Genomic DNA, 27,658 nt, shown 5'->3' on the forward strand with positions numbered 1-27,658 from the left:
TCGTCCATCTGTTGCCCTACCTCCAGGCGACGTGACCAGCCCATCTGTGCTTGTTGACAGTGTGGTCTGCCTTGCTTATGTGCATGTGCTGCTAGTGTGAGGTATTCTCTCTCTCTCTCTCTCTCTCTCTCTCTCTCTCACACACACACACACACACACACACACACACACACACACACAAACTGTGGAAACTTTTCTCCTTCTCTGTTCCATTGATATCTGTGGGCTACCTGTGGATTTTCCACTCCACTTCCATCACTAACTAGACTTCTGCGCCCTACACAACTGCCCAGGCACAGTGGTGTTAAATAGCTTTTGCTTGCTTGTCATGTAGGATTCCTCCTCTGGAAGTGCAGCTTTTATTCTGCTGCAACTGATCTAAATTACAGGGTGAGCCTCGTTCATCTGTGGCTCACCTACACATGGTTGCTGATTTCTTTGCCATTTGTTCTGACAGATCATCTAGTTATCATGTTCACTTTGTCTTGGCAGTGCTTGTTTCCAGTCCACATTTGGAAAGAGACCTAAATAACCAGTGGTTGTGTTTTCTTTTATGGAACTTCGGTAGCTTATAGAATCTCAGGGAAATAGGTCCAGGCCTCTACCCTGGAGTTTCTGTGCTAGGTTTTCTGAGGGCATACATCAAAGGAGGATCACTAGCAACACAGCCACCCAACCATGAGGGCCTCTAGGTGATGGTGAGGCAGGCAGAGCTTAAAGGAACCAATCAATGTCAAGAGCACCAGTGAGCAGAGCAAAGCTACAAATCTCAAGGAAAAGCCCAGGAAAGCAACAATCACAATCTGTAAAGGCAAAATCAGGGATGTAGAAGATAAAATCCAGAAAAATGGAGAACATCACATCTCAATGCCCTCCTCAGCCTACCTAGATTGTTTTTCTTTGGTCCTATGGTCTCTACTATAATATATGTTCCGAGAGTAGAATATTCAACATATTCTTTTCTTAACTTTCTCAAATGCCCAAAAGAATGCTTTTCAGCTAGGGGAGACTTGATACATATAAGAGGGAAAGAAAAGGGAAAGTGACTTATGAATCCATGTCAGGAGGGAGGAGAGAGAAGTAGATTGCTATAGACTGGAGAATGACATGAGTCCCTACATACCTGGTTTCACCACGAAGTACGTACTTTACCATCTGGATGATTATGAACCTTGTTCTGACAATTTTTACAGGTTCCTTTGACTATACTCAAACAGAAGCTCATAGAGATGTGGTAATTTCAAATAAATGAAAAAAGGCTTTTAGACACACACAGAACAGAACACACGAGCTAATGGAGTACCTATGTCACCTGATGCATTGAGACCCAAGGTCTCTAAGATCAAATTATACTGCTGTAAGGCTATTCCGTATTTAAGGACACTGTTTTTGCTTGGGGCTAAAAAAAAAGTCTATCATCTTCTCACTTCCAGACTGTCCAAGGACCCTTCCAGGTCCCTCCTTCCATCTGTTCAGGCAGGTGCCTAGCCACGCCAACGGGCAATGGTGTCCCTACTTCCTACAAGCCCTCATTTGTTTCTGAGCACTAACCACTCCTCAGGATACCCTGGTCAAGAATATAACAGATCAACACCTTATGCAATCTCCCTATTTGATAAAACTAAAACTCTGGGTATAAGAAGAACTTGAAATATATATGAAAATGTAATAATAAAATCTTAAAAATTCTTCACAAAGCTAGTGTGAAAGAAAGAAACATGGAAAAGCTAAAAACAAGGTGAAAATAAGAGCCCCCAGAAGGGACTCAAGCTCCAAAGTTTCTTCTGAACCTACTTTGGTAGCCACTTGGGGAGGGAGAAGGAGGGTAGGAGATGAAATCTAGGGAACTCCCCAAGTGAAGACTCTAATAGGAACCACCCCCATAGAGATGGGAACTTCAAGAAGCAACATCCTTGACATTAGGCTAAACAGAGAAAGACACCTGGCCCACCAAAAGGTCAATATGAAAACATCAAAAAAAAAAAAAAAAAAGAAAACATCACTATGTGAATTCTGGTGCTCTGAGGAGAGAAGAAAGCTACTTCCTTTGAGATCTCATAACCACCAGCCACTCACATGCAGGCATGCTCTCCAAATTCTTGTTACCCACTGCGGTCCATCAAAGAGCAAAAACAAAAAACTCAAGTAGAGAATTTAACTTAAAGTGCTTGGGGTGGATAAAGCTCCCAAGTGCTAGACATTACCTAATAGGAATCCTCTCTGGGAGAGCGTCCCTTCAGTGCAGCCCTCCAGGATGCCCTCACACCAGAGTTCATCTCTACCATGTGATTAAAAACCAGCTTCCTAAGTTTACAGTAGCTTTATGCATCATTGCCAAAATTTGGAAGCAACCAAGATGTCCTTCAGTAGGTAAGTGACTATATAAATGTGATCTAACCAGACAGTGGAATATTATTCAGCACTAAAAAGAAGGAGCTATCAAGCCATGAGAAGACAGGGGTGGGACACCTGTGTGGCTCAGCAGTTGAGTGTCTGCCTTCAGCCCAGGGCGTGATCCTGGAGTCTCAGGATCAAGTCCCACATTGGGCTCCCCACAGGGAGCCTGCTTCTCCCTCTGCCTGTGTCTCTGCCTCTCTTTCCCTGTGTCTCTCATGAATAAATAAATAAAATCTTAAAAAAAAAAGAAGACGGGAAAAAAACTAAAATGTATTATTGTTAAGTGTAAGAAGTCAATCTGATAATATACTGCGTTATTCCAATTATATGGCATTCTGGAAAAGACAAAACTGTGGAGACCGTAAAAAGATGAGTGGTTGCTAGGGGGCAAGGAAGGAGGAAGGGATGAAGAGGCAGAGCATGGAGGAGGTCTAAAACAGTGCACCTATTCTGTACGATACGATAATAATGGCTACATGTCATTATACAGTTGCCCAAACTCACAGGATGTAAATACCAAGAGTGAACTCTAATGTAAACTGTGGGCTTTGGGTGATCATGATGTGTCAAAGGAGGTTCATCAGCTGTAACAAAGGCACCACTCTGGAGGGGGATGTCCATAGTCAGGGAGGTTCTGTGGGGGTGGGGAGGGGTAGGGAGGAGGGGGCAGGGAATATATGGGAAATCTCTGTACCTTACTCTTAATCTTACCATGAAGCTAAAGCCACTCTAAAAAAACAAAGTGTATTAATTTTAAAATGGTATTAAAGATCCAAAACAAGATAGTTTCTTCCTGATGCCCACCCCATCCCCACCCCCAGTATGTGGCTTAGCCATTTTACAACCTGACTCTCAGAAGTAGACAGATGGTTTTCCCTGGAGTATTTTCAAACAATCAAACACAACCGAACAAGCCTTAAACAAGGTGACAGATTTTTTTTTTCTTGTGCACAAAGACATAAGTTCAGGCACCTATGACTTTTTGTCAACTCACCCTTCAGGAGCAAAGCAGGTCTGCTGACAGGGGCATGGGTGTTACAGTAGCTAAGAGTTCCCTACTTCCAGAACAAAGGAGGGGAGAGAGCACTTTCAAATAAATATGCTCCATGAGCCAGAGCTGAAAGTGAAAAGGAAAGGAGCACAGTGATTGGAAGAAACTGGATGCTCTGGGCCCATCTGCTGTGAGACAAGGAACTAACACAGAAACACCTATGCTTTGGGAACCTGGGTACAGCTCTGAGAAAAAAGACTCCTTTCTCAGGCCTTCTAGAACTTTCCTCTGGATGGTCTCCCTGAAATGCTGGAGATTTCCATAACTTCCAGTGTGCAGGCTTAAAGCAGGCATGAGAGTTTATTGAGGTAAGGGAGGTCTTAACCTCCTCCATGTGTTTCAGCTGAGAGTGAAGTTGTCCCTGATCCTCACCTGCTTCTAGGCTTCATTCTGGGAATGTACCTCCTTGGCCTAAAGAATGAGGACAGGGTAAGAGAAGCTCCCTCTTCTAATCAGAGTATCCTGAACCCTGTTTCAATATTAGCCATCTCTGCAAAATTTTTATCTGAAGAAACCATTCTAATGCTTAAGAGAAGTTTCAGAAATCACTGGAACAGAGGACCTCTAAGATCCATCCAACTAAAAGAAAAAGAAAAAAAAAAAGACATAAATACAAAGAAGAAACTGATAGTTGCCAGAGGAGAGGGGAGTTGGGGGATGGGCAAAATAAATAAAGGGGATTAAGATGTACAGACTTCCAGTTATAAAATAGGTAAGTCATGCAGATGAAAAGTACAGCATAGGGAATATAACCAATAATATAATTGCATTGTATGGTGAATACACTTACTGTGGTGAGCACTGAGTAATGTATAGAATTATCAAATCCCTATGTTGAACACTGGAAACTAATATAACTTTATTAATTATATTTCAACAACAAAAAAAGAAATCCCTGTTTCTATAGGTCAAGTTCATCTAAATAGTCCCAGACATTTTTTACAAGCCATTTTCAAAATTCTAGTTTATTCCTACAACAACGTCACATCTTAATTTCTTTCAAAGTATCCTAAAATGCTCAAGAAGGGCATGTGAAAATGCATCTGTTGGAAACAGATAAAGAACAAGCTTAGAAGGAGACAGTTTGAAATACAAACCCTGTTTTCTTTTCAAAAGAAATGCCATCAGAAGAGGCTGTCACTACCTCTAATTAGCAGGTGCCACACTGAGCAACTTACTGATTCTGAGCGCTTTGCAGTGTTGTAAGTGGGAGCGACAGTGCCACTCTATTTCTTAGACGTGTGACAAAGATCATCCTGGGAAAGCATCTTGTAGATTTTACAAATTTAGTGATTAATATAAGCTAATGTAATACCTGTGGAGAATATTAAGTTATAAACTGTTCCTTTTAAAAAAAGATTTTATTTATTTATTTGAGAGAGAGAGAGAGAGAGAGAATGCAGACGCACACAAGCAAGTGAGGGGAGGGGCTGAGCAGGAAGGAAAGAGAATCTCAGGCAGACTCCCCGCTGAGCACAGATGCGGATGTGGGGCTTGATCTCAAGACCCCGAGATCATGACCTGAGCAGAAATCAAGAGTCGGATGCTCAACTGACTCAGCCACCCAGATGCCCCAAGTTATAAACTGTTCCAAACCTAAGATGGGCACTATTTAAGTCATTAGTTGTGATTTTTAAGGATGTTATAATAATAACAGTACTTGAGGAGAAAGGCAATGTATCTATAACTAGAGGAAAGAAGGGACAAAAGAGGGAGTGGGAGAGGGAGGGGGAATAACCAAAAAGAAGAGGAAGGGATAAATAAAAGGGATGCAGCCCATTCTGGGTGAACAGTCCTCTTGGGAGAGCTCCTGGCACACAGAAGCTGTACTAGTTCCCATCTGCAAAGATGGAAGGGGCGGAGCTCGGTTCTGTCCTTCCGTGCCCTCTGATAGATCCCGCAATGCCACTCATCGGAGGCCAGGATTTACCAAGCAAAGCCTAGCTCACCACTGAAGGCACTCAGTGGTCTGTTGCTGATTCACATGCTGATGAGGCCTGGGCAAACTGAACGTGCCAGCAAGGCAAACAGCAGTGACCTCCTCTGAAGCTGCTCCGTTCCTACTGGGTGACGCGATCACAGAATGGGTGACCGGGTTTTCATTGGAGTCTCTCTTATTGCCATTTTAACTGGCAGATGGGGCACTAATTGACCCAGATACTTATTTTTAATGTAACTTAGGAAAAAAAATAATGCTCATTTGAAGCCTCTAAAAATTGTCAGTCATTATGAAGTAATTAAGACCCAGAGCATCACATAAAATTCCTAGAGAAGCTCAACCCCCTAAAAGGTTATTTTCTCATATTACATTATGGTTCCATTATATGTGATTTGAAAATATCAGTGTAGACATATTCATCAATTGCTTTTGCAATTATGTTCTAAGAACTGCTTGCTATAGCAAATTCCTCTTAATCTCCTTCCTAAATCTTTGAGAATATAATCCTGAAACAATGAAAGAAGAACCTATTCCTAGTGCTGGGTGAATATGAAGAATGTTTTTATTATTGTTCCTTTTCATTTAGTTTACTTTCCTTTTAAAGAGCCTCTACTAGAATTTTACCATCAGATATGTTCAAACACTGACATGTTTAGCTACTTCAAGTCTGTCGGTCTATTGACCTTTGACCTCCACACCTGTACCCAGCAGTGATTTAAGCTGCTCAAGGAGACAGATGAATTGAATAGCCAAATAAACTTAGGGAATGTGAAAATATGAAGTCACACGAAGAATACATTGAACATGCTCTAGTCCTCAGAGAATCCATAAACCATCAAATTCATTCACCATCCCTTCCCTTAAATGGCAAAAAAAAGACACTGACACACCTGGGGTCTTTGGTCAATAAACCCAACAGGAAGGAAAAGCACAAATGCTTCTTTTACCAGGTGAGGACGGTGGGCTTGAATTGCCTCCTCTGTTGGTGTTTGTCAGCATGCAGTCCTGAGAAGCTATAGAAAATACTCATCTTCTGTGATGCCTAAAGCTGGATTGAAAGATTTCGGCAAACTCAAAATGTCTCTAGCAAAGAGACATGCTTGTGTGTATTTCACTTCACATTGGGAACTTTGGACAGTCCTTTAGCGTGGTGATCTCATCACTATATGAGCATGAGAGACAGAATAATTCTGTCTGGATGCTGCTTAAGAGCCGCCAGGATAGTCACTCTAATTTTAGAATCCAGGATGAAGAACCTATGTGATAACAAAGAACTGCTCTGAGGTCAGTAACACTGGAGGAATGTATATTTTATTTATCACAGTGTCAGCTCCCTTACAGATTGAAAACTTGAAGTAGATGTGAGATGATTATTCAGATCATGAGGCCATGCTCAGTGGACAAATCAATTTACAGATTCTGTGTCCTAATGCTACAGGCCCTGTGATTCCACAGCTGAGGCTGGAAACCAGATTTGCAGAAGCTTTGAAAGAGAGTGAGGCCCCAACAGCCTCTCGTTTAATGATTTCCTTTCTTATTCCTAGGTCTAGGGGAAACAAGGTGCCAAAACAGTGGCTAACAAGAGAGGTTCCTGAAGGTTCCATTGTCACACCCTTAGCTCTGCTCCTGACTGTAGCACTCAGCCCTTAGAGCATCTAGCAGATATAAGAATGATCTATTAGAAAAATCTCAGTCCTCAGTTTTTAGGGAAAAAAAAATCCAGCCTAACTAAAAAAATAACCAGGATCTAGTGGACAAGAATATTGATGTATTGAAATCTCAACATTGAAAAATGAAAAGTTAACTGCACTCTGAATCCTTGATCCCCATCCTCACTCTAAAAAGAATTATAGGTACTGATTTCAATTTTCTTTTAGGATTCCAGCAACATGGTGATCTGGGAAGCTATATTTGGTCTCAGGGATTATAACTAGGAGTCATAGGACCACTGCCCTTGGGGCTTGCTTTCTGTCAGGGGGTTTGAGAAAGACAAGCATTTTCTCCTGCAGACAAGTTCAACATCAATTGTATGTCTAATACCTGAGGAATAAAAAGTGATCAAATTGCTTATAGCATGAACTGAACACCAGAATTCTTGCATTTTCAGGGATCTGCCAATAACTTAGTAATTTACCTTGACTGACATTGAAATGAGTACAATAAGACTTACTACACACTAAAAAGAGATTTAATGTAGTCTGCAAGGAATTTAGAAAGAGTTTTACATTGCTTGGTAAAATCTGCTAATAACAGAACTCATCACTACTTTGAAGAAAAATGGGATCATTAATCTCATGTAAGATACATAGACATGTACATCCACCCAAACACTTCAGAAATTAAGTCAAACTAAAAAAGTATACTGAGTTGCTTTATATCAGTGGAGAAATTATTCAACACTGCGTTAGAACTCTTCAGCATCAAGGAAATAAGGAACAAAGAAGAGGAATAGGAGAAGATGGCTTCCATTTGTTGTGTCACGTGCACATTCTGCAGGCTGATCCCAGGTCATCACCTAGTCCTTGACCCTTCACTTTGATCTTTAATATGCCCAAGAGCTAGCACGGTAGAAAGTGTATGTTCTTGATTTTCTATGACACTTCCAACTTAAAGTCATTTTATTTTCAAATAAGACCCTCACCACAACTCTATTGGCTTCATAAAATAGTACCGCCCCCATTTGACAAGAGAGGAGACTGAGTCCAGGAAGCAAAATGGCCTGAACATTAAAACCATTGGAAGGTGACATGAGGACTCCCACACTCTTCCTCCCAGACCAGGCTCCGGCTCAGATCCGCCGTTGGACATGTTGCCTGAAAATCGTCCGGAGTGTTCTATTGAAAGAAAGTATCTGGGCCTCAGATCCTCTGTGGTGATTGTATAAATCTCACTTCTGAGAAAAAGTTATGCAGTCCTTTTCATGCTTCTGGTTTTGGTGCCACTTGGCTGTGCAAATTTCTAAAAGCTTTTGAATAGACTAATAAACATGGAATTGTTCTGAACATCTGTAAGCAAAATACGAAAAGATATTACCCAGTGAATGAACATCCTGGGTTTTCTCGCCAGAAATGGGGTTATTTGTGTATTAGGCTAATGCACTGAAATTAACCCAGAATGCTTACCCATTGCAGAATGTCTTTTCATATTTTCATCTGTGTAGTCGTTATTATAAAATGTAAGAATAATTCTCTATCAGGGTATTCAGGGATCTGAATAGCTCAATTACTTCTAAAATCAATGTAGTAAAGCAACAGCATGCCAGTTAATCAGTTGGTTTGCATAACAAATGTTTGGGGGAGTTGGTGTGTTTTGTGTGTGTGTGTGCGCACATGCATGTGTGTGTAAAGAGAAATCCAGGGTCAGCGCAACACTTTAAAACAAATGTGAGAGATTAAGCTTCCATTTGACTACAGAGAAAGAATTCTGGAAGACAGGTACAATTTAATTCATTCTAGAAAGGCTACATGAAATCTAGGCTCCTGACAGTTATGTCATCCCACGTTTCTATGGGATCTCTAGTGCTAGGCATGCACTGGGCTTTTAAGGAACACCAAATGAATGCATAAATCTTTGGAAGTCAATTTAGGATTAGAATGGTGGCCGCCAGGACTTAGATTACTTCTTGGCACATTATTAGAGACAGATCTGAAACACCACAAGAAATAGTGGCCTAACAGTGGCCGTGAGCCACACCACCTCAAGTCCAAGCCATGACTGGGTTCACAGTGCAGGAGCTGGTGGTAGGCAGCTCACAGAAGGCTTCTAATTCAGGCCTAGAATATCTGGGAAATGCAAGTCTCTCAGCCTGTGGCTCTTGGTTCAGTGCTAAGTGATGAATCCAAGGAAGGGAAGTTTAGGTGACTGCTACAGGAAAAAGGTCACTTTTAAAACAGGTTTAAATGAAATGATGGACATGTGAGGGGCAGGAGTCTCTGGGGAAATGCAAGGAGACAATCACAGCCTTTGGAAAATCATTGTGATCTGGCTTCTCTCAGCTTTGAAGGCCAAACTTCCATTTTTATCATTTAATTTAACCCAAGGTTAATCCAATAAGGAGAGAATGAACTGTGTAGACTAAACTCACAATAAACTGAGATATACATCTCAGAATGGCATATAATTGAATTTGAAATGAGAATTAGAACTGTCTGGCTGACCAACCTGGTCTCATTGCATTTTCTTTCTGTAAATAATCTCCACGGTAGGACAAAAGATGAGAAGTTTCTATAGGGTGTGGATCAGAATAAGAGGAGTTACTGATAAAACTTAAAAGCATCAGAGTGTCAGGCTCTGTCTGGTAGTCTATTCAGAAGCCAAACCTTACAAAGCAACCCGGAGAGGGCCAGCAGGACTTTCCCCTTTCCAGGCTGGCCTGGCTGACCAGCCTCCTTGCTGAGGCCTTCTGTTTGTTTGTTTGTTTGTTTGTTTGTTTCCCTTTATACATATGGCAGGGTATTCCATCAGGTTACTCTGAGGTCCTACGGACCAAGCCAAGCTCTCCTCTAAGTGACTGCCTATCTGTACTCTGAGGCATTGCCAGCTTATATTTCATTCCCAAAGGGCAACTTTACTGCCTTAGGAACTGTTGTCGGCTTGTATTTTCGACAGATGTCAGGCTCAAATATCACGCAGATCACTCGGCATGTAACACCCCTATTAGTGAGCCATTAATGAATGTTCTACTTACATGTCAAAATCAACTCTGGCCATGTGTCACCCACCATGGGATCACATCTTTCTCCTGGCTCTTACTAGAAAACACACAGCTTTTCTACGTGCCTAACTACACCTCCAGCTTGAGTCTCAGAATCACAAGAGCATTAATAGCTACAAAGAAATACCATTCAGACATTAATATGCATCCTACCTGGATACACACCTGCTTCTACACTCACATACACACCCACTCACCTGCTCATCCCTCCAGGCAACACATAGCACCCACTGGTGTGCGGGTATAACAAACGTCAGCTAATGTTTCTGGTTCCATGGCTTGTGGAACCTCTGTGGCACACACCAATCTGTGTGCTGAGACAAGGCTGTGGAAGCTCTAACATTAGTCATCACATGAGGGGTCGGGGTGGGGGTAGGGGGCAGTGGTAGAGCTGGCCCTTTGGATTTTGAAAACTGCTCCCCCTCCCTGAGTGCTATCCCTGGAAATCTGGCACCTGCCCCAAGAAACCAAATGGTACCTTGGGCTCAAGTGTACTTGCTATTCGAGAAGGAATTTGGCAGACAGTCCTTGTCCTAGGCTTTGTTTCTTGAATGATGAATGAATGAATGAATGAATGAATGAATGAATGAATCTGCAGTGACCAAAGCTTTACAAACTTAATTACAAACACAAGCGTGAGCAGTTTTGAAATTAATCCAAATCCTGGAGCACAGACTAGTATTTCTCTCATATGAAACCTCAGCAATTATTACACATTGTAGTAGAGCCTTGGTTTTTCTTCCCTGCAAGTCAGACTCCCCCAGGGCTGACTTGTTCAGCGCGGCTGTGAGCACCCGAGGCTTCAGCAGGGAAGCCCTGCCAGTATCACCTGTATTCTGTCTCCCCCATTCTCTCTCTGGTCACAAATCTTTAATTAGCTGCTTACCCTAATTACTCTAGCTGGGGACCTTGTTTGTTCTCCTTCCCTGCTATTCCCAGAGATCTGAAGGCTCTACCACTTCTGTGCCAGGGGGTCTTTTCTATCACAGTTTCTCTCTGTCTTTTTGTTTTTCCTTTCATGATCAGAACAAAAAAAAAAAAAAAGGAAGCCCAGGGAAAGAAATCATCTCTCCTTCTGTGTCTGGGTAAGACCCCATAACCATCATTGCCCAATCAGGAACAAGTTTCCATGACAACCATGCTTCCCAGTGCCACCACTAACTTAGCAGATAGCGTTCACATCAAATACAGAGTTCTTTACCAGCCTCCGTGGCTTCTGTACAAGACTCTGAGATACCAGCTGTTTGCATGAACTGTATCTTAAAAGAGTTTTGTCTTCTGTCCTTCGAAACATCAGAAAGACCAAAACAAAAACAAAACCTGCTTGGTATTTTCTTTACTGTATTATCATTAAAAAGCACACCAATTTTTTTAAAGTGTAGTGGAGATGGACATGAAAGAGAGTGTGGGACTCGGGTGTTAGGAAGTATGAATGGATGAACAGAGAATCACTGGGATATGACAGTTGGGTGACAGACACCATGGTCAGTGGCATAAACTTGGAGCGGACAGTTGATGAGGTTAGAATTCCTCCTGTATATGACCTTGGGGAAGTTCCTTTCCTCTCTGAGCCTCAACACTCCCTCTGTAAAAGACAGAAACTGAAACATTTCATGGAATTCTTCAGAAAATTAGATGCAAAAAAGCAAAGAGACAAAAAAAAAAGTGCTTCTTACAGTGTCTGGCACATAGTAGGAGTTCAACAAAGGGCAATTACCATGCTGTTCTTCTTAACATAAAGAGCTGAATTGAAACAAGTCTGAGCAAACAGTATTCTAATTGATTATTAACATTTTGCTGGTGAAGAATAATAGTATAAACAGTAGATATTTGGAGGTTTTCTTAGCAACCTTTTCTCTTGAGCTATTAAGTCATGTCTGCAATTATGGGAAGGAATCTACTCATTTCCATTCCTGAGACTTAAGAGGATACACCTGGGCAATCTCCAGGGTTCAACTGAATCTATTTATAACTCTGCATAAGCATTTCTTTAATTTTGAAACAGATGCAAAGAAAAAACTTGGATTAACTATTAAAGTATTTGTTCAATATTCCACATTCTCAACACCAATGAGTAAATTCCAGTTCTTCTGTAAAGGCAGGAAAAACAAGAATATGTATGTTCTTATGATATTTTCAATATTGCACCGCTCAAATTTCATTTCAAAATCAGAATTCATGTTGTAGCAAACAAACCAACATGCTCATTATGGAACAAACTCTCAGACTCCAACTCCTCCCCCACCTGTCTTCATGGTGCCCTCAGACAGCTGAGTGGGCCCTCTACAAGTACCGTGAGTTCAACTCTTTATTTTTAAAAGATAAAACTATTTATGTATTTTTAAAATCCCACTTCTGTCACTATGGCGGACTATATATTAAGATAATAAACCCTCCCTCTTAAGAACTCTTTAAGAGGGGCTCTTTAAGAGAGCCACCTGGGTGGCTCAGTCAAATATCCAACTCTTGATTTTGGCTCAGGTCGTGATCTCAGAGTCATGAGATTAAGCCACACGTTGGGCTCCACGCTCAGCAGACTGTCAGCTTGCAATTCTATCTCCTCTCTGCCTCTACCCCTCACCCTACTTGTGCTCACTCACTCACTTTCTGAAATAAAAAAAAAAATAAATTTTAAAAAAGAACTCAAGATACTGAATGAAATATTTTTTAAATGTGTTTTACAGTATGGATGTTCCTCAAAACATTAAAAATAAAACTATTCTATGATCCAGCTATCTCTCTTCTGAGCATATATCCTAATGAAATGAAATCAGTAACTCAGGGCAAAAGCTATGCCCCCATGTTCACCTCAGCATCATTCACAATAGCCATGGTTTGGAAACAACTGAAGTCTCCACCAGCAGAAAAAAATGGATAAAGATATTGTGGTAGGGGATCCCTGGGTGGCGCAGTGGTTTGGCGCCCGCCTTTGGCCCAGGGCGCGATTCTGGAGACCCGGGATCGAATCCCACATCGGGCTCCCAGTGCATGGAGCCTGCTTCTCCCTCTGCCTATGTCTCTGCCTCTCTCTCTCTCTCTGTGACTATCATAAATAAATAAAAATTTTTTAAAAAAAGATATTGTGGTATATACATAATGCAATATTATTCAGCCTTACACGTGAAGTAAATTCTGCCACTTGCAACAATGTGGATGAAGCTGGAAGAAAGTATGCTAAGTGAAATTAATCAAGACACCAAAAAACTGTATACTGCATGTTCTCATTTGTATATGGGAATCTAAACAAATCACACTCAAAGAAACAGAGAGTGGTTACTAGGTGCAGGAGTAGAAGGAAGCAGGGAAATGTTGGTCAAAGGTTACAAACTTTCTGTTATGGAGGATGAATTAGTGCTAGAAATCTAATGTATAGCATGGTGATGGTAGTTAATAATACTGTATTTTTCACTTGAAATTTGTTAAGAGAGTAGATCATAGGTGCTCTTGCCACCAAAAAAGTATGTGAGGAGATGTGTATGTTAATTAGCTTGACTATTAGTAATCATTTCACTGTGCATATCAAAATATCATGTCATACACCTTAAATATATACCACTCTTATTTGAAAAATTTTTTAAAAAGTGTTTAAAAGAGAAAAAAAATTGTGTTTTAAATGTTACCTGAGCTGGCAGTGAAATAAAGAAAATCTTTGAAGGCCAGAACAAAAAACAGATCCAGAATGGTTGCCTGGTATTTGAGCTAGAATTTGCCATGAGTGCATCTGCCTATCCTGGTAGCCAAAAATTTTTCTGTAAAAGGCTAAATCATAAATATTTTAGGTTTTGCAGGCCATACCATCTCTGACATATCCAGTCAACTCTGCCATCATTCCATGAAAGCATTCACAGAAAATAAACAAAAAAATGAGTCTGGCTGGATTTCTATAAGATTTTATTTACATAACCTAGCAGTGGGTAGGATTTAGCCTGCAAGCCAGTTTGCCAATCCCTTCATTATGGACTAGATTTGAATGTCTTATCCACAGAGAAGCAATTATAGTGCGTGATGTTTACCTCATATATAGTAGACTACTGCAGATTTCACACCTCTCTATCCTAGAGGATCCCTCCCACATTGATTCTAGGCTAGACCACATGACTTGCTTTGGCCAATGGGACAACAGTAAATGTGACATAAACAGGGACTTGAAAAGTGCTAGAAGAATAGGGCTTATCCTCTCTTGTTGCTCCTGAAATCTCTGCATCCACCACCATGTGAATTTGCCCAGGCCAGTATGTTGAAGACATGGTCCATCATTCCCATTACCCCAGCCAACAAAAATGGACAGCCAGTACCAAACGCAGATCTATGAGTGAAGCCATCCTAGACCAACTAGTACCCAGGCAGCCTACTGGTTGACTGGAGTCACATGAATGAGCCCAGATGAGATTAGCAGAAGAACCGCCAGGATGAGGCCAGTCCAAATTCTGACCCACATAATCATAAACTAATAAGTGACTACTTTAGAATTAAGCTTAATAGTGATTATTTTGCAACAAAACCTAAATGGTACATTCCATAGGAAATCTATTATCTTCTAAAATTATAAAGTGAGATGGGTGCCTAGGGGTCTCGATCAGTTGAGTGTCAACTCTTGGTTTTGGCTCAGGCCATAATCTCAGGGTGACGGGATCAAACACTGTATCAGGGTCTGTGCCTGAGTGGGGAGTCTGCTTGAAATTCTCTCCCTCTGTCCCTCCTCTTATTCATGTGTGTTCTCTCTCTAAAATGAATAAAATTTTAAATCTTTAATGAAATGAAATAAAAATATAAAAATAAAGTGAGAGGCCAGCAAGTATATTTATAGAAATGGGAAAGAAAAGATTAAAGAAACACAAACAATTTTATTTGCATTTTAAAGATCTTGTCACCTGCCAGCAAAGATGTGCCCTTTCTTGCTTCTTATAATAGAAGTTGGATCAAATTCTTCCTACCTGAACAGACTTCCTTATAAGTAGGATTGGAAGTATAGCCTCCTGCATAACCAACTTGAGTTGAATATACTCCTTTCTTGGTCCAGAATTTCCGCTCAGCTCCCCAGAAACAGCCCATTCCTAAGAAAACATAAGATATGGATTAGTCCTTTGTCAAAAACAAGTAGTCATTGAATGTCAGAAGCCCTGTTATACTAGAAAAGAGGTTATTCATGTCATTTGGTAATCAAAAATAACTAATATTTTATCTTTTAAAAAAGGACAGTTTCATGGAAGCAATCTAAGTGTCCATCAATAGATAATGGATAAGGAAAATGTGTACACACACACACATGCATGTATGCATGCACATGCACACACACACACACACACACACACACACACACTGGAATATCATGAAACCAGAAAGAAGGATAAGATCATGCCACTTGAGCCAAAATGAATGTACCTAAAGGTGAGTGAAATATTCAGAAAGACTAATATCATGTGATTTCACTCATAAATGGAATAAAAAAGCTAGTAACAACAAGAAATGAGCAAACAACAAAAAGCAGAATCAGACCTATAAATACAGAGAACTGATCGTTGCCAGGAGGGAAGGGGTAGGGGGTTTGGCAAAATAGGTGAAAGAGAATAGGAGGCTTCCAGTTATGGAATGAATAAGTCACAGGAATAAAAGGCACAGCATAAGGAATATAGTCAAGGACATTATAATAGCAATGTATCAGAACAGATGGTAGTTACACTTATGGTGAACATAGGATAATGTCTAAACTTGTTGAACCACTATGTTGTACACCTAAGTCTAATGTAACATTGTATGTCAACTGTAGTCAAATTAAAAAGAAACATGTTAGAAATCAAAGTGAAAAAATCAATTAATAATTTTTAACATCTAAAAATAATTTTACTTAAGTTTATTTGCATAGACTGTCTTTTTGCCTTAGTTTTGCAAAAACTCAGAAAGCTCAAATTTTGGTGAAGTTAGTAAAATATATCTTTCCAAAAAACATAGTAAAAAAATAACTGCATTTGATGAATGATTTCAGCACTCAATTCATTATGGACCTGTTAAAACATAATAACTTGTATTAATAGCAAAATTTATTTAATGATCAATATTCCGGTTTTGCTTTTTAAAAAAAATACCACCACAGAAAGGTAACACTAACTTACTGACTTAAATGTGAAAACTTCCCTAAATCAACACAGATTGATGCAGTTTTCAATGAACAATTCCATATATGTGTTCAGTTTCTTCAAAAATGTCTGTCATCATAAATTTCCTTGTGGGGGCACCTGGGTGGCTAGTGGTTGAATGTCTACCTTCAGCTCAGGTCGTGATCCCAGGGTGCTGGGATCGAGTCCCACATCAGGCTCCCAAAGGTGAGCTAGCTTCTCCCTCTGCCTAGGTCTCTGCCTCTCTGTGTCTCTCGTGAATAAATAAATACAATCTTAAAAAAAATAAACTTCCATGTGATAAATCACTGCTCACCTAAGGGTACATTTTTCTGAGTTCTATTACTGAAAATGATGAATGAGGAAAGAGAGAAAGGGGAAGGCAAAGAAAGAGACGACAGCAAATACACAAAGAAACTCACAAAAATAGCATTCCATTCAACTAGCAAACACTTTGCTCACATCAGTAGTTATTGGATTCTTTTGAATATATGGTGAAAACCAAGACCTATCTCCCAAGAATGCACATACTTACACACCTCGAAAATGTAGCATTAGATCTCCCTGGGCTGCAAATAAAGAGCCCTCATTTTGTATCATGAGTTTCTGAACTGTCCACAACTGCTATTCTGTGACCAACTTCTAGATCTAAACAAGATTACTGCCTTGCTCAACTTTATTACGACTTTATTAAGTCATATATAATTAAGATCTTGGGTAGAACAACAGTTGGCAAATTAATATATGCCTCCTACATCTACAATCACTAGATTTGTTAGACTCGATGACAGAACTGAAAGAAAAATTAGATTGAAGTTTACTGAAATTCTTGACACTTGTTAATATCCTAAAATTCAGAACAGTAATAATGAAAATGAGATGTGCATAATGCTATACATTATACAAAAACATATTGGTCAAACGCGAGGGGAAGTATATTTACCAAAAATAAATTAACAGCTAAAAAATATGATAGAGCCAAATGATAAAAATTAATATAGTAAAAAAATTACCACTGTGATCATAATGTAACATGGATATATGCATATGACTATGTCATAATTAACTAGGGCTAAATTTAGAAGGAAAAAAACACAAGTATATGCACATTCTTATTATAACTATAAAAAATATCCATACCAAAATAGACTAGAAGGATATACAAAGTTATAACCATGATTGTTTTATAGTGGTGAGAATACAGGATTTTTTTTTTCATTTTTCAACATTCTCTGTAATAGATTTATATTACTTTAAAAATGAAAAATGTGTACTTTTTTAAAAAGGAAAAATTCTAAGAAAAACATAACCATATGCATTGCTTGAGTTACAACTGCAAGATACCATTCTTCCTTTTTACAAGTGAGTTCTTTGCTGCTAGTGAATACAGCTAAATACTTAGAGTATTAATAAAAATTGCCTATCCTCAAATATCTGGAACAAAAATTCCCTATTAGTTTTACTTTGTTGCATTTCTGGGATCAGGGAATTATATTAGTAAAGATTTTCCAGAGAAACAGGACCAATAGGATACAAAGAGAGAAAAAGATTTATTATGAAGATTAACTCCTGCAGTTGTGAAGGCTGAGAAGTCTATGATGTACTACTACTGCCTGCAAGCCAGAGACCCAGGAAAGCTGGTACTATAATCCCAGTCCAAACTCAAAGGCCTGAGAACCACGGGAGCCAGTGACGTAAGTCACCATCCATGTCTGAAGGCTGGATAACCAGGAGCACTGATGTACAAGGTCAGGAGAAGATAGATGTCCCAGCTCAAACAAAGAGTAAATTCACCCTTCTTCTGGCATTTTATTCTATCTGGGCCCTTGACAGACTGGATGATGCCCACCCACATTGGTGAGGGTGATCATCCTTCCTCAATCTACCAATTCAAAGGCTGATCTCTTCCCAAAACATCCTCACAAACACATCTGGAAATGGCTATCTGGGCATCCCTCAGCCAAGTCAAGTTGACACATAAAATTAATCACCACAGGCATGATGACAGTGAATCTCTGGAGAAGGGTAAGTAAAAAGTGAGATGGGCAGCATGACTGAGCATTGAAGGCCACAAACGCACCTCAGAGTTGTGCAATGTGATAAACTGAAGGTACTCTAACCCCTGAGTTCAGAGGTTTGTGAAGTTCACTGAGTAAAATACTTCTCACACAACGACTAACATTGATAGTACCAAAGGGTACTTCAAGTTTTCAGCATTCTATGCACAAGGTACATGATGGGTCATTTTAGCAACCTGCCTAATCTGACCAATGTCTATAATGATGCCAGACTTTATATCTTCACTATATCCTCATGCTATATAGATTTATAATACTTAAAAAGGATCTTGGCCAAACCAAACAAAATATTTGCTGCAAGTTCTTTAATCCCTTTTTGATGTTTAATGGGGATCAAGAAAAGACTCTTGCTAGAGGGAGGATGACCCAGCTCCAGCTGGGCACAGGCCTGCAGGGACAGGGGTCATATGTGGCTGAAATAATGCCTCAGGGACCTGGTGTGTAATCAATGTCAAAATTCCTGGAGAGGTACTTAACTTAGAATAAGGGTTGTTGTAGGAATAAAACTCTTCCTTGAAGCAATCAGATGTTTCATCTAGTGGCTTCCAGTATAATCTAAACATTCTATTATTTGATTTTGAGTATGCATGTGTGTGTACTTAGACAAATAAAACAAGTTTAGACAGAATTTCTCAGAACTTACAATAATCTAGTAAAAAACATAAATATCTCTACATAAAGATATAGTATGCATTAATTTCATTAAAATACTTTATATTTTGGCAGGGGGGCACCGGGGTGGCTCAGTTGGTTGTTTGACTCTTGATTCTGGCTAAGGTCATGATCTCAGGGTCATGAGATAGAGCCCCACATTGGGCTCTGCACTGAGTGTGAAGCCTGCTTGGGATTCTCTCCCTCCCCCTCTTTTACACACTCTCCCTCTCTAAAAAAAAAAATAAATAAGTAAATAAATAAAATATTTTATATTTTAACTGATTATAAAGTAAAACATAGGTACAGAGAAGCCACAGCGAACAGATGCATACCTCAATGCATCATTATTAGGCAAATATCCTTGTAACTACCAACCAGATCAAGAAATGGAAGTTTGCCATCCTCCTTAGAAATCCCTCCTTGTATCACACCCTAATCACAACTCCTTTCCTCCCCCTCAAACGTAACCACTCCCTGACCTTTACAGCAACCACTTCCTTATGTCTCTTTATATTTCTATCACTCAAGGTGTCCATGCTGATACTGTTTGGTTGTACTCATTTTTTTAAATCTGATATGTCCTTAAGTAATCAACAGGTTCCCTCTCCATTCTTTTCCTTCTGATTTACCCACTGAAGAAAACAAGAGCCATTGACTTGCAGAGCTTCCCACAATGTAGATTTTGCCAATTGCATTCTCATGGCACAATTCAACTTGTTGTTCTATCCTCGGTATTGCCTGCAAATCTGCAGCTGGATCCAGAACCTTGAACAGACTCAGATTTCACCCTTTGGCAAAACCATGGGTGATACTATGTTCTTTTTTATATAACTTCTAATTTTTTTCCAGCTTTATTGACATAATTGACCTACGACATTGTGTAAGTTTAAGGTACACAAGATTTTGCATACATATATATTATGGATAATTACAACAATAAATGTAGTTAACATATCCATCACCTCACATAATTATAATTTTCATTTTTTGTAGTAAGAACATTTAAGATTTATTACCAACTTTCAAGTAAACAATCTAATTAATTATAATCATAATGAGTATTAGATCCCCAGAACTTATTCATCTTATAACCAGAAGTTTGTTCCCTTTGACCAACATCTACCCATCACCCACTCCTCCCCAACCCCCAGAAACCACCATTCTACTCCCCTTTCTATGAATTTGGCTTCTTTTTTTTTTTTTTTTTTTTTTTTTTTTTTTACAATTCCAATAGAAGTGAGATCATAGGGTATTTGTCTTTCTCAATCTGACTCACTTCACTTAGCATAATGTCCTCGAGGTCTATCCATGTTGTTATAAATGGCAGGATTTCCTTCTTTTTTATGGCCAAATAGTATTCTGCTGTATATAGACCACGTTTTCTTTATCAGTCAAAGAACACTTAGGTTGGTTCCAATGTCTTGGTTACTACAAATGATGTTGGAATAAACATGGGAGTGTAGATATCTGTCCAAGATAGTGATTTTATTTCCTTTGGATATATACCCAGAGGTAGGATGCTGGATCATATGGTAATTCTATTATTCTTAACCTTTGAAAAACTTCATAATCTTTTCCATAATAGCTGTGCAACTTCACATTCCTATCAACAGCACACTGGGGTTCCCCTTCCTCAACAATCTAGCCAACACCCTGTGACCTTTTGTTTTTTTGGTAACAGCCATTCTAACAGATGTGAGGTGAAATCTAATTGTGGTTTTGATTTGCATTTCCCTCATCATTAATGATGTTGAGTGTCTTTTCATGTACCTGTTGGCCATTTGTATGCCTTCTTTGGAAAAACATCTATTCAATCAAATTCTTTGTTTTTTTGGTATTGAGTTGTAGGAGCTCCTCATATATTTTGGATGTCAACCCCTTAATATTTTCTCCATTCCATTGCCTCTTCATTCTGCTGATTATTTCTGTTGCTGCATCGAAGCTTCTTATTTGGATGTAATCCCACTTACTTGATTTTGTTTTTGTTGCTTGTGTTTTTGGTGTCGTATCCAAAATACCATTGCCAAGACCAATGTCAAGGAGCTTTTTCTCTAAGTTTTCTTCCAAGAGTTTTATTTCAGTTCTCATGTTTGAGTCTTCAAACCATTTCAAATTATTTTTTTGTGAGTAGTATAAGATTGGGGTCCAGTTTCATTCTTCTGCATGTGAATATCCATTTTTCTCAATATCACTTATGTAAAAGATTATCTTTTCCCCATTGAGTATTCTTGGCTCTGTGATCAATTATTAATTAACCATAAATATGTGAGCTTGCTTCTGGGCTCTCTATTCAACTCTATTGGTCTATGTATCTGTTTTATGACAGTGCCATACTGGTTTGATTACCACAGCTTTATAGTATAATTTGAAATCATAAAGTGTGATGCCTAAAGCTTTGTTGTTCTTTTTCAGAATTGCTTTGGCTATTTGGGGTCTTTTGTGCTTCTATACAAATTTTAGAATTGTTTTTCTAATGCTGTGAAAAATGCCACTAGAATTTGATATTAGGTTTGATATAGGATTGCATTAAGTCTATAAAGGGCTTTAGGGAGTACAGACAGCTTAACAGTATTAATTCTTCCAATTCATGAACATGTAATAGCTTTCCATTTCTTTGAGTCTTTTTCAATTTCTTTCATCAGTATCTTATCAATTTTATAGTGCACAGATTACTCCACTTGCTCAGGTAAATCTATTCCTATTTTATTGGCTTTGATGTCATTGGGAGTGGGATTATTTTACTTCTCTTCCAGATATTTCATTGTTAGTGTATAGAAATGCTACTAATTCTGTATGTTGACTTTGTACCCTGAAACTTTACTGAATTCATTGATTAGTTCTAACAAGTTTTTTTGGTGAAAGTTTTAGAATCTTTCCCATATAAAATAATGCTGTCTTCAGACAGAGAAAATTTTACTTCTTCCTTTCTAATAGAATGCTTTTTTTACTTCTTTTCCTTGCCTAATTATTCTGGCTAAAACTTCCAGTACTATGTTAAATAGGAATTTTGAGAGAGAACCCTTGTCTTGTTTCTGATCTGAACAGAAAAGCTTTCAGCTTTTTCAATTGAGTATGATGTTAGCTGTGGGTCTGTCATATATAGCCTTTATTATGTTGAGGTATGTTCCCTCCTCATCTTCTCAAATTTGTTGAACGATTTGTCATGAAAGGGTGTTGAATTTTGGCAAAACAATTTTCTGCATCTTTGAGTCATAAGATTTTTATGCTTCATCCTATTAATGTGATGTATCACATTTATTATTTTAGATATGCTGACCCATCCTTGCATCCCAAGGATAAATCCCACTTGATCATAGTGCATTATCCTTTTAAAAATGTGCTGTTGAGTTTTGGCTTGATAATATTTTGTTGACAATTTTTGCATTTATATTCTTCAGGGATGCTAGCCTGTAGTTTTCTTTAGCATCCTTAGCTGGCTTTGGTACCAGGGTAATGCTGTCCTCATAAAGTGAATTTTAGAGTGTCCCTTCCTTTTCAACTTTTTAGAAGAATTTGAGAATGATCAGTATTAATTCTTCTTTAATATTTGGTAGAATTCACCAGTGAAGCTGTCTGGTCCTGGGCTTTTTTTGTTGGAAGATTTTTGATTATTGCCTCAATCCCGTTAGTTATGTTGATTTGTTCAGTTTTCTCTGTCTTCACAATTCAGTCTTGGTAGGCTATGTTTCTAAGAATTTATGCATTTCTTCTGTTGCCTAATTTGTTGACATATAATTTTGCATAGTAGTTTCTTATGATCCTTTGTATTTCTGTGGTAGCAACTGTAATGTCTCCTCTTTCATTTATAATTTTATTTATTATTTATTTTCTCAAATTTGTTAAGTTTGCTTTGTCGCCCAACATTTGATCTATCTCGAAGAATGTCCCATGTGTACTTGCAAAGAGTATGTATTCTAAAGCTGTTGGATGTAATGTTCTGTATATATCTGTCATGTACATTTGCCTAATAGCATTATTCAGGTGTGCTGTTTCCTTATTAATTTGCTATCTGAGTGATCTACTCAGTGTTAAAAGAGAGGCGCTGAAATCTCCTACTATTGTGTTACTATTTCTCCTTTCAGTTGTTAATACTTGCTATAAGTATTTATGTGCTCCATGTTGGGCATAGTATAATTGTTATATCGTCTTGATGAATTAGTCTCTTTATCATTATGTAGTGACCTTCTTTGTCCATTGTGATAATTCTCTATGAAAGTCTCTTTTATCTGATGTAAGTATAGCCAATTCTGCTATCTTTTGGTTACCATGTGCACAGCATATATTTTTCTATCCCTTCACTTTCTACCTATGTTTGTACTTAAAGTCTCTTATAAGCAGCACATTGTTGGATCTTATTTTTTTAATCCATTTAGTCAGTTTAGGTCTTTCAAATGGAGAATTTAGCTTACTTATATTTAAAGTAATTATTAATAGGTAAAAACTTACTAATGTCATTTGGTTCATTGCTTTCTAGTTTTTTTTTTAATTCTTTTATTCTTTTCCCTCTCTTACTGTCTCCTAACTTGTTTTTTATAGTAGTATATTTTAATACATTTCTTTTATCTTTTGTGTATTCACTATATATTTTTTCTTTGTGGTTACCATGAGACTTATACAAAATATCTTAAGATATGTCTATTTTAAGTCGATAATAACTTACTTTACATCACATTTAAAAACTCTGCACTTCATTTCTCCTTCTCTCACATTTTATGCACTCATGTTATTGATGTCACAGTTTTTATATTGTGCACCCATTAGTAAATTATTACAGCTATGTTTTTATTATTTTTTAACTTACAAACTAGTGTTAAAGTAATTTACACATCTCCATTACAGTATTATATTCTGCATTTGACTACATATTTACCTTTACCAGTTAGTTTTATACTTTTATATGTTTTCATGTTACTTAGCATCCTTTCATTTCAACTTAAAGAACTCTTCTTAGCATTTCCTGTAAGACAAGTCTAATGGTAATGAACTCCTTTAGGCTTTGTTTGGAAATGCCTTTACTTCTTCTTCATTTCTGAAGGACAGTATTGCTTGGTATAGTATTCTTGGTTGACAATTTTTTTTTCTTCCAGCACTTTCAATGTATCATCCCACTGCCTATTGGTGTGCAAGGTTTCTGCAGAAAAATCCTCTGATAGCCTAACAGGGCTTACCTTGTGTGTAATGAGTCACTTTTCTCTTGCTGCTTTCAAAATTCTCTCCTTGTCTTTGAATTTAACATTTTAATTATAATGTGTCTTAGATTAATCTTCCTCGGGTTGATCCTGCTTGCAGTCCTTTGAGCTTCTTATAATTAGATGTCCATATCTTTCCCGACTGGGGAAGTTTTCAGTAATATTTCTTTAAATAATCTTTCTGACCCTTTAAGCTCTCTTCTCCTTCTGGGACTCCCAGGATACAAATGGACATTCACTTGAGAGTGTCCCATAATTCACACAGGCTTTCCTCACTCTGTTTTCTTTTTTCTTTCTGTTCCTCTAACTAGCTAATTCTAAATGATTTGTCTTTGAGTTTGCTGATTCTGTCTTCTTCATAAACAAATTTATTATCAAAGCTCTCTACTGCATTTTCCAGTTCTGTCATTGTATTCTTCAGCTCCAGGATTTCTGCTTACTTCTTTTTTATGGCTTTCTTTCTTTTTTTTTTAAGATTTTATTTATTCAAGAAAGACACACAGAGACAGGCAGAGACATAGGCAGAGGGAGAAGCAGACTCCTTGAAGGGACCCTGATGCAGGACTCAATCCCAGGATCCCAAGGTCATGACAAAGGCAGACGTTCAACCACTGAGCCACCCAAGTATGGCTTTATTTCTTTATTAAACTTCTCATTTTATTCATGCATTGTCTTCCTGAATTCATTTAGTTTTTTATCCATGTTCTCTTGCTTTTCATTCAATTTCTTTAAGGTGATTATTTTGAATTCTTTGTCAGGAAAATTATAGATTTCCCTCTGCAGTCAGAGCTTTATCAGTTTCCTCTGGTGGTGTCATATTTGCCTGATTCTTCGTAACTCATGTATTCTTGCAATCATGTTAATGTTAATGCCAGACAGAGAACATTCAACAAGAAATGGGCACTAAATACAAAGCTAACAAAATGACCTGGCTGATGGACATCAGTCAGCCTGTTTCATTAGCCATACAGTACTGGCATGATGGGTACAGGAACAAAGTGGTCATAGTTACAGAGATGGAGGGCACACATGAGCACAACAGTGGACTCCCACTTAACCAATCTTACCCACTGCCACCACCGATGTCCAACTTGCCAGAAACAGAAATAATCTCCAAGTACCTTATCTAGTACAATTTCTCAAGAGGTCCAACCAACCACTAGGTGGCACGGGGGAAACACCAGGCTCTTTCCAATGCTGAAAGAGCCAGTGGTTTGTTCTCACACTACAGACACATATTCCACTTTCTCTGCCTTCCAAATCTCAGCCAATTATATGCAGTCCCATATAACACTGCATCAGACCAGAGAACCAGATTTACAGAAGATACAGCAACAAATCCATGACTGCAGTCTCCATCTACCTTATGATATACCACACCACCCAGAACTGCCATTTTGATAGAGCGCTTTGAACAGTCCAAAGGCACAGCTGCAGTGCCAGTTTATAGACAATACTTTATGAGGACAAGGTGGTATCTTTTAGAAATCTGAATATGCACTGAATAAAAGACCCCAAAAATATTGGGGCACCATGTCACCCAAAAGATGAATGTGTGCATTAGAAAAGCAAGGTGTGAAAACGGAATTGGCTCTACTATCATTCTCAGTGACCACTGGGGGACTTTGTACTCCTGTTGCCAGAACTCTTGGCACTCCAGAGTTAGATATCCTGGTCCTCAGGAGAGTAAACTTTCATCAGGAGTCATAGCAAGAATCCACTGAGTTATAACAGCTGTAGCTGTTTTTTAAGGTACTTTGAGCTTCTTGTGCCCAGGGACAAATAGGCAAAAAGCTTGTCAGGCAGAATCAACCCACAAGCAGTAAAGCAGATCTCTGTTGGGCCACAGCCTTGTAAACATTGGTGTTAGAAGTGATAGAGATTTTTGCTAACTAGACAAGCTTAAAAAATATTTCATTGTGGTTTTAACATATACTTGGATAATTACTAGTAAAGTTGACATCTTTTCATGTTGGACATTCATGTTTGCTCTTTTGTATATTTCTTTTGTCCAATTTTCCCTTAGACTGTTATATTTTTCGCCCTACGTGTCGGAATTTTTATATATTCTGAATACTAATTTTTTGTCAATTTTATGATTGTAGATATCATCTTGTGTCAGATTTGCATTTTACTTTCATTTATAATGCCTATTTTCATACAGATGTTTTAAATTTTAATTGTGGCTAAATTTCTCTATATTTTCCTTTATAATCTATTCGTTTTGTGTGTCAGGCATAGGAATTCCTTCCATACATTATAGTTATAAAGATAATATATTCTCAGAAATTTTAAAGTTTTGTTCATTTTATGTTGCTAATTCATCTTGAAATAATTTTTTACGTAGTACATAAGTAGGGATTCAATTTGATTTTTTCTATATAAACAAGTGTCAGAAATAAATTATTATTTATTACATTTTTCCCCATTTATCTCTAACATCATCTCAGGTGTTCCCATTTATGGGCTATTATCTTCCACTCATTTGCCTGTTCCTACACCAATAACCTACTACTCAACAAATATATATATCCATTGCCTACTATGTGCCAGAAGTGTTCTACGTACTTAGTATGCATGAGTGAACAAAACAAACACCCTACCCTCTTATAGTACTTACACTCTAGTGGCAAAGACAGGTAACAAACAATAAAAATAAATAAGTAGATGATATAGCAAGTTAGAAGATATAAAGAGCTATTCTTTAAAAAAGAAAAGCAGAGCAGGATCAGAGGAATCAGGAGTACTGGAGAGGATGCAATGTGAAATAAGGTATTCAGGGTGGGCTCAAAGAGGTGGCAACTTGGGGCACCTGGGTGGCTCAATGGTTGAGCAACTGCCTTTGGCTCAGGTCGTGATCCCGGGATCCTAGGATCGAGTCCCACATCAGGCTTCTCCCTCTGCCTATGTCTCTGCCTCTTTCTGTGTGTCTCTCATGAATAAATAAATAAAATCTTAAAAAAAAAAAAACAAAGAGGTGGCAACTTAAAACAAAGACATTCAGATATCCTGGGTATCGGGTGTTTCAGGCAAAGGAAACAGTTACAAAGGCATTAGGAACATGCCTGCTATGTTTAATGGGCAGGAAAGAAGTATGTGGCTTGAGTGAGGTGAGCATGGGAAGTAGTGAAACCATAAATCAAATAAGCCAGATTGTGTGGGGCCTTGAAGACTACTGTAAGGACCATGGATTTTACAGAGTGACATGGATGGCCATAGTTGAGTTTTGAGGAGAGGGAATGTCATGTTTTACCATGTCCTCTGCTGAGAAGTGACTGGTGTGGAGCAAGGAATGATTAGAAAACTGCTAACGTAATCCAAGTGCAAGAGAATGGTAGCAGAGGAAGTCATGATCAGATTTTTGATATATTTTGAAGATAGAGCCAAAAGATTTCCTTTCCAGATAGGCTGGAAGCAAGGTTTGAAAGAAAGAGTCAAGGTTGACTCTGAAATTATTGGCTTGAGTAAAGAATTGTGGGTGAAGCAGGTTTGTAGGGGAAAACCAAAGATTTTAATTATTCTA

At 38.4% G+C, this 27,658-nt stretch overlaps 1 protein-coding gene across 6 annotated transcripts in view; it reads right to left on the reverse strand.

Annotated features, from left to right (window-relative positions):
• The window catches only part of MSRA (methionine sulfoxide reductase A), a 433,724-nt gene that overhangs the window by 208,517 nt on the left and 197,549 nt on the right, over positions 1-27,658 (reverse strand). For all 6 annotated transcript variants that reach the window (XM_038573679.1, XM_038573680.1, XM_038573677.1 and 3 more), the window contains one exon: positions 15,036-15,155. In XM_038573679.1, the coding sequence (XP_038429607.1) occupies positions 15,036-15,155 (120 nt within the window). The remainder of the gene's footprint in view (positions 1-15,035; positions 15,156-27,658) is intronic.

The sequence above is a fragment of the Canis lupus genome, chromosome 25, assembly GCF_011100685.1.
Source record: "Canis lupus familiaris isolate Mischka breed German Shepherd chromosome 25, alternate assembly UU_Cfam_GSD_1.0, whole genome shotgun sequence".
In the NCBI taxonomy this organism is placed as follows: domain Eukaryota; kingdom Metazoa; phylum Chordata; class Mammalia; order Carnivora; family Canidae; genus Canis; species Canis lupus.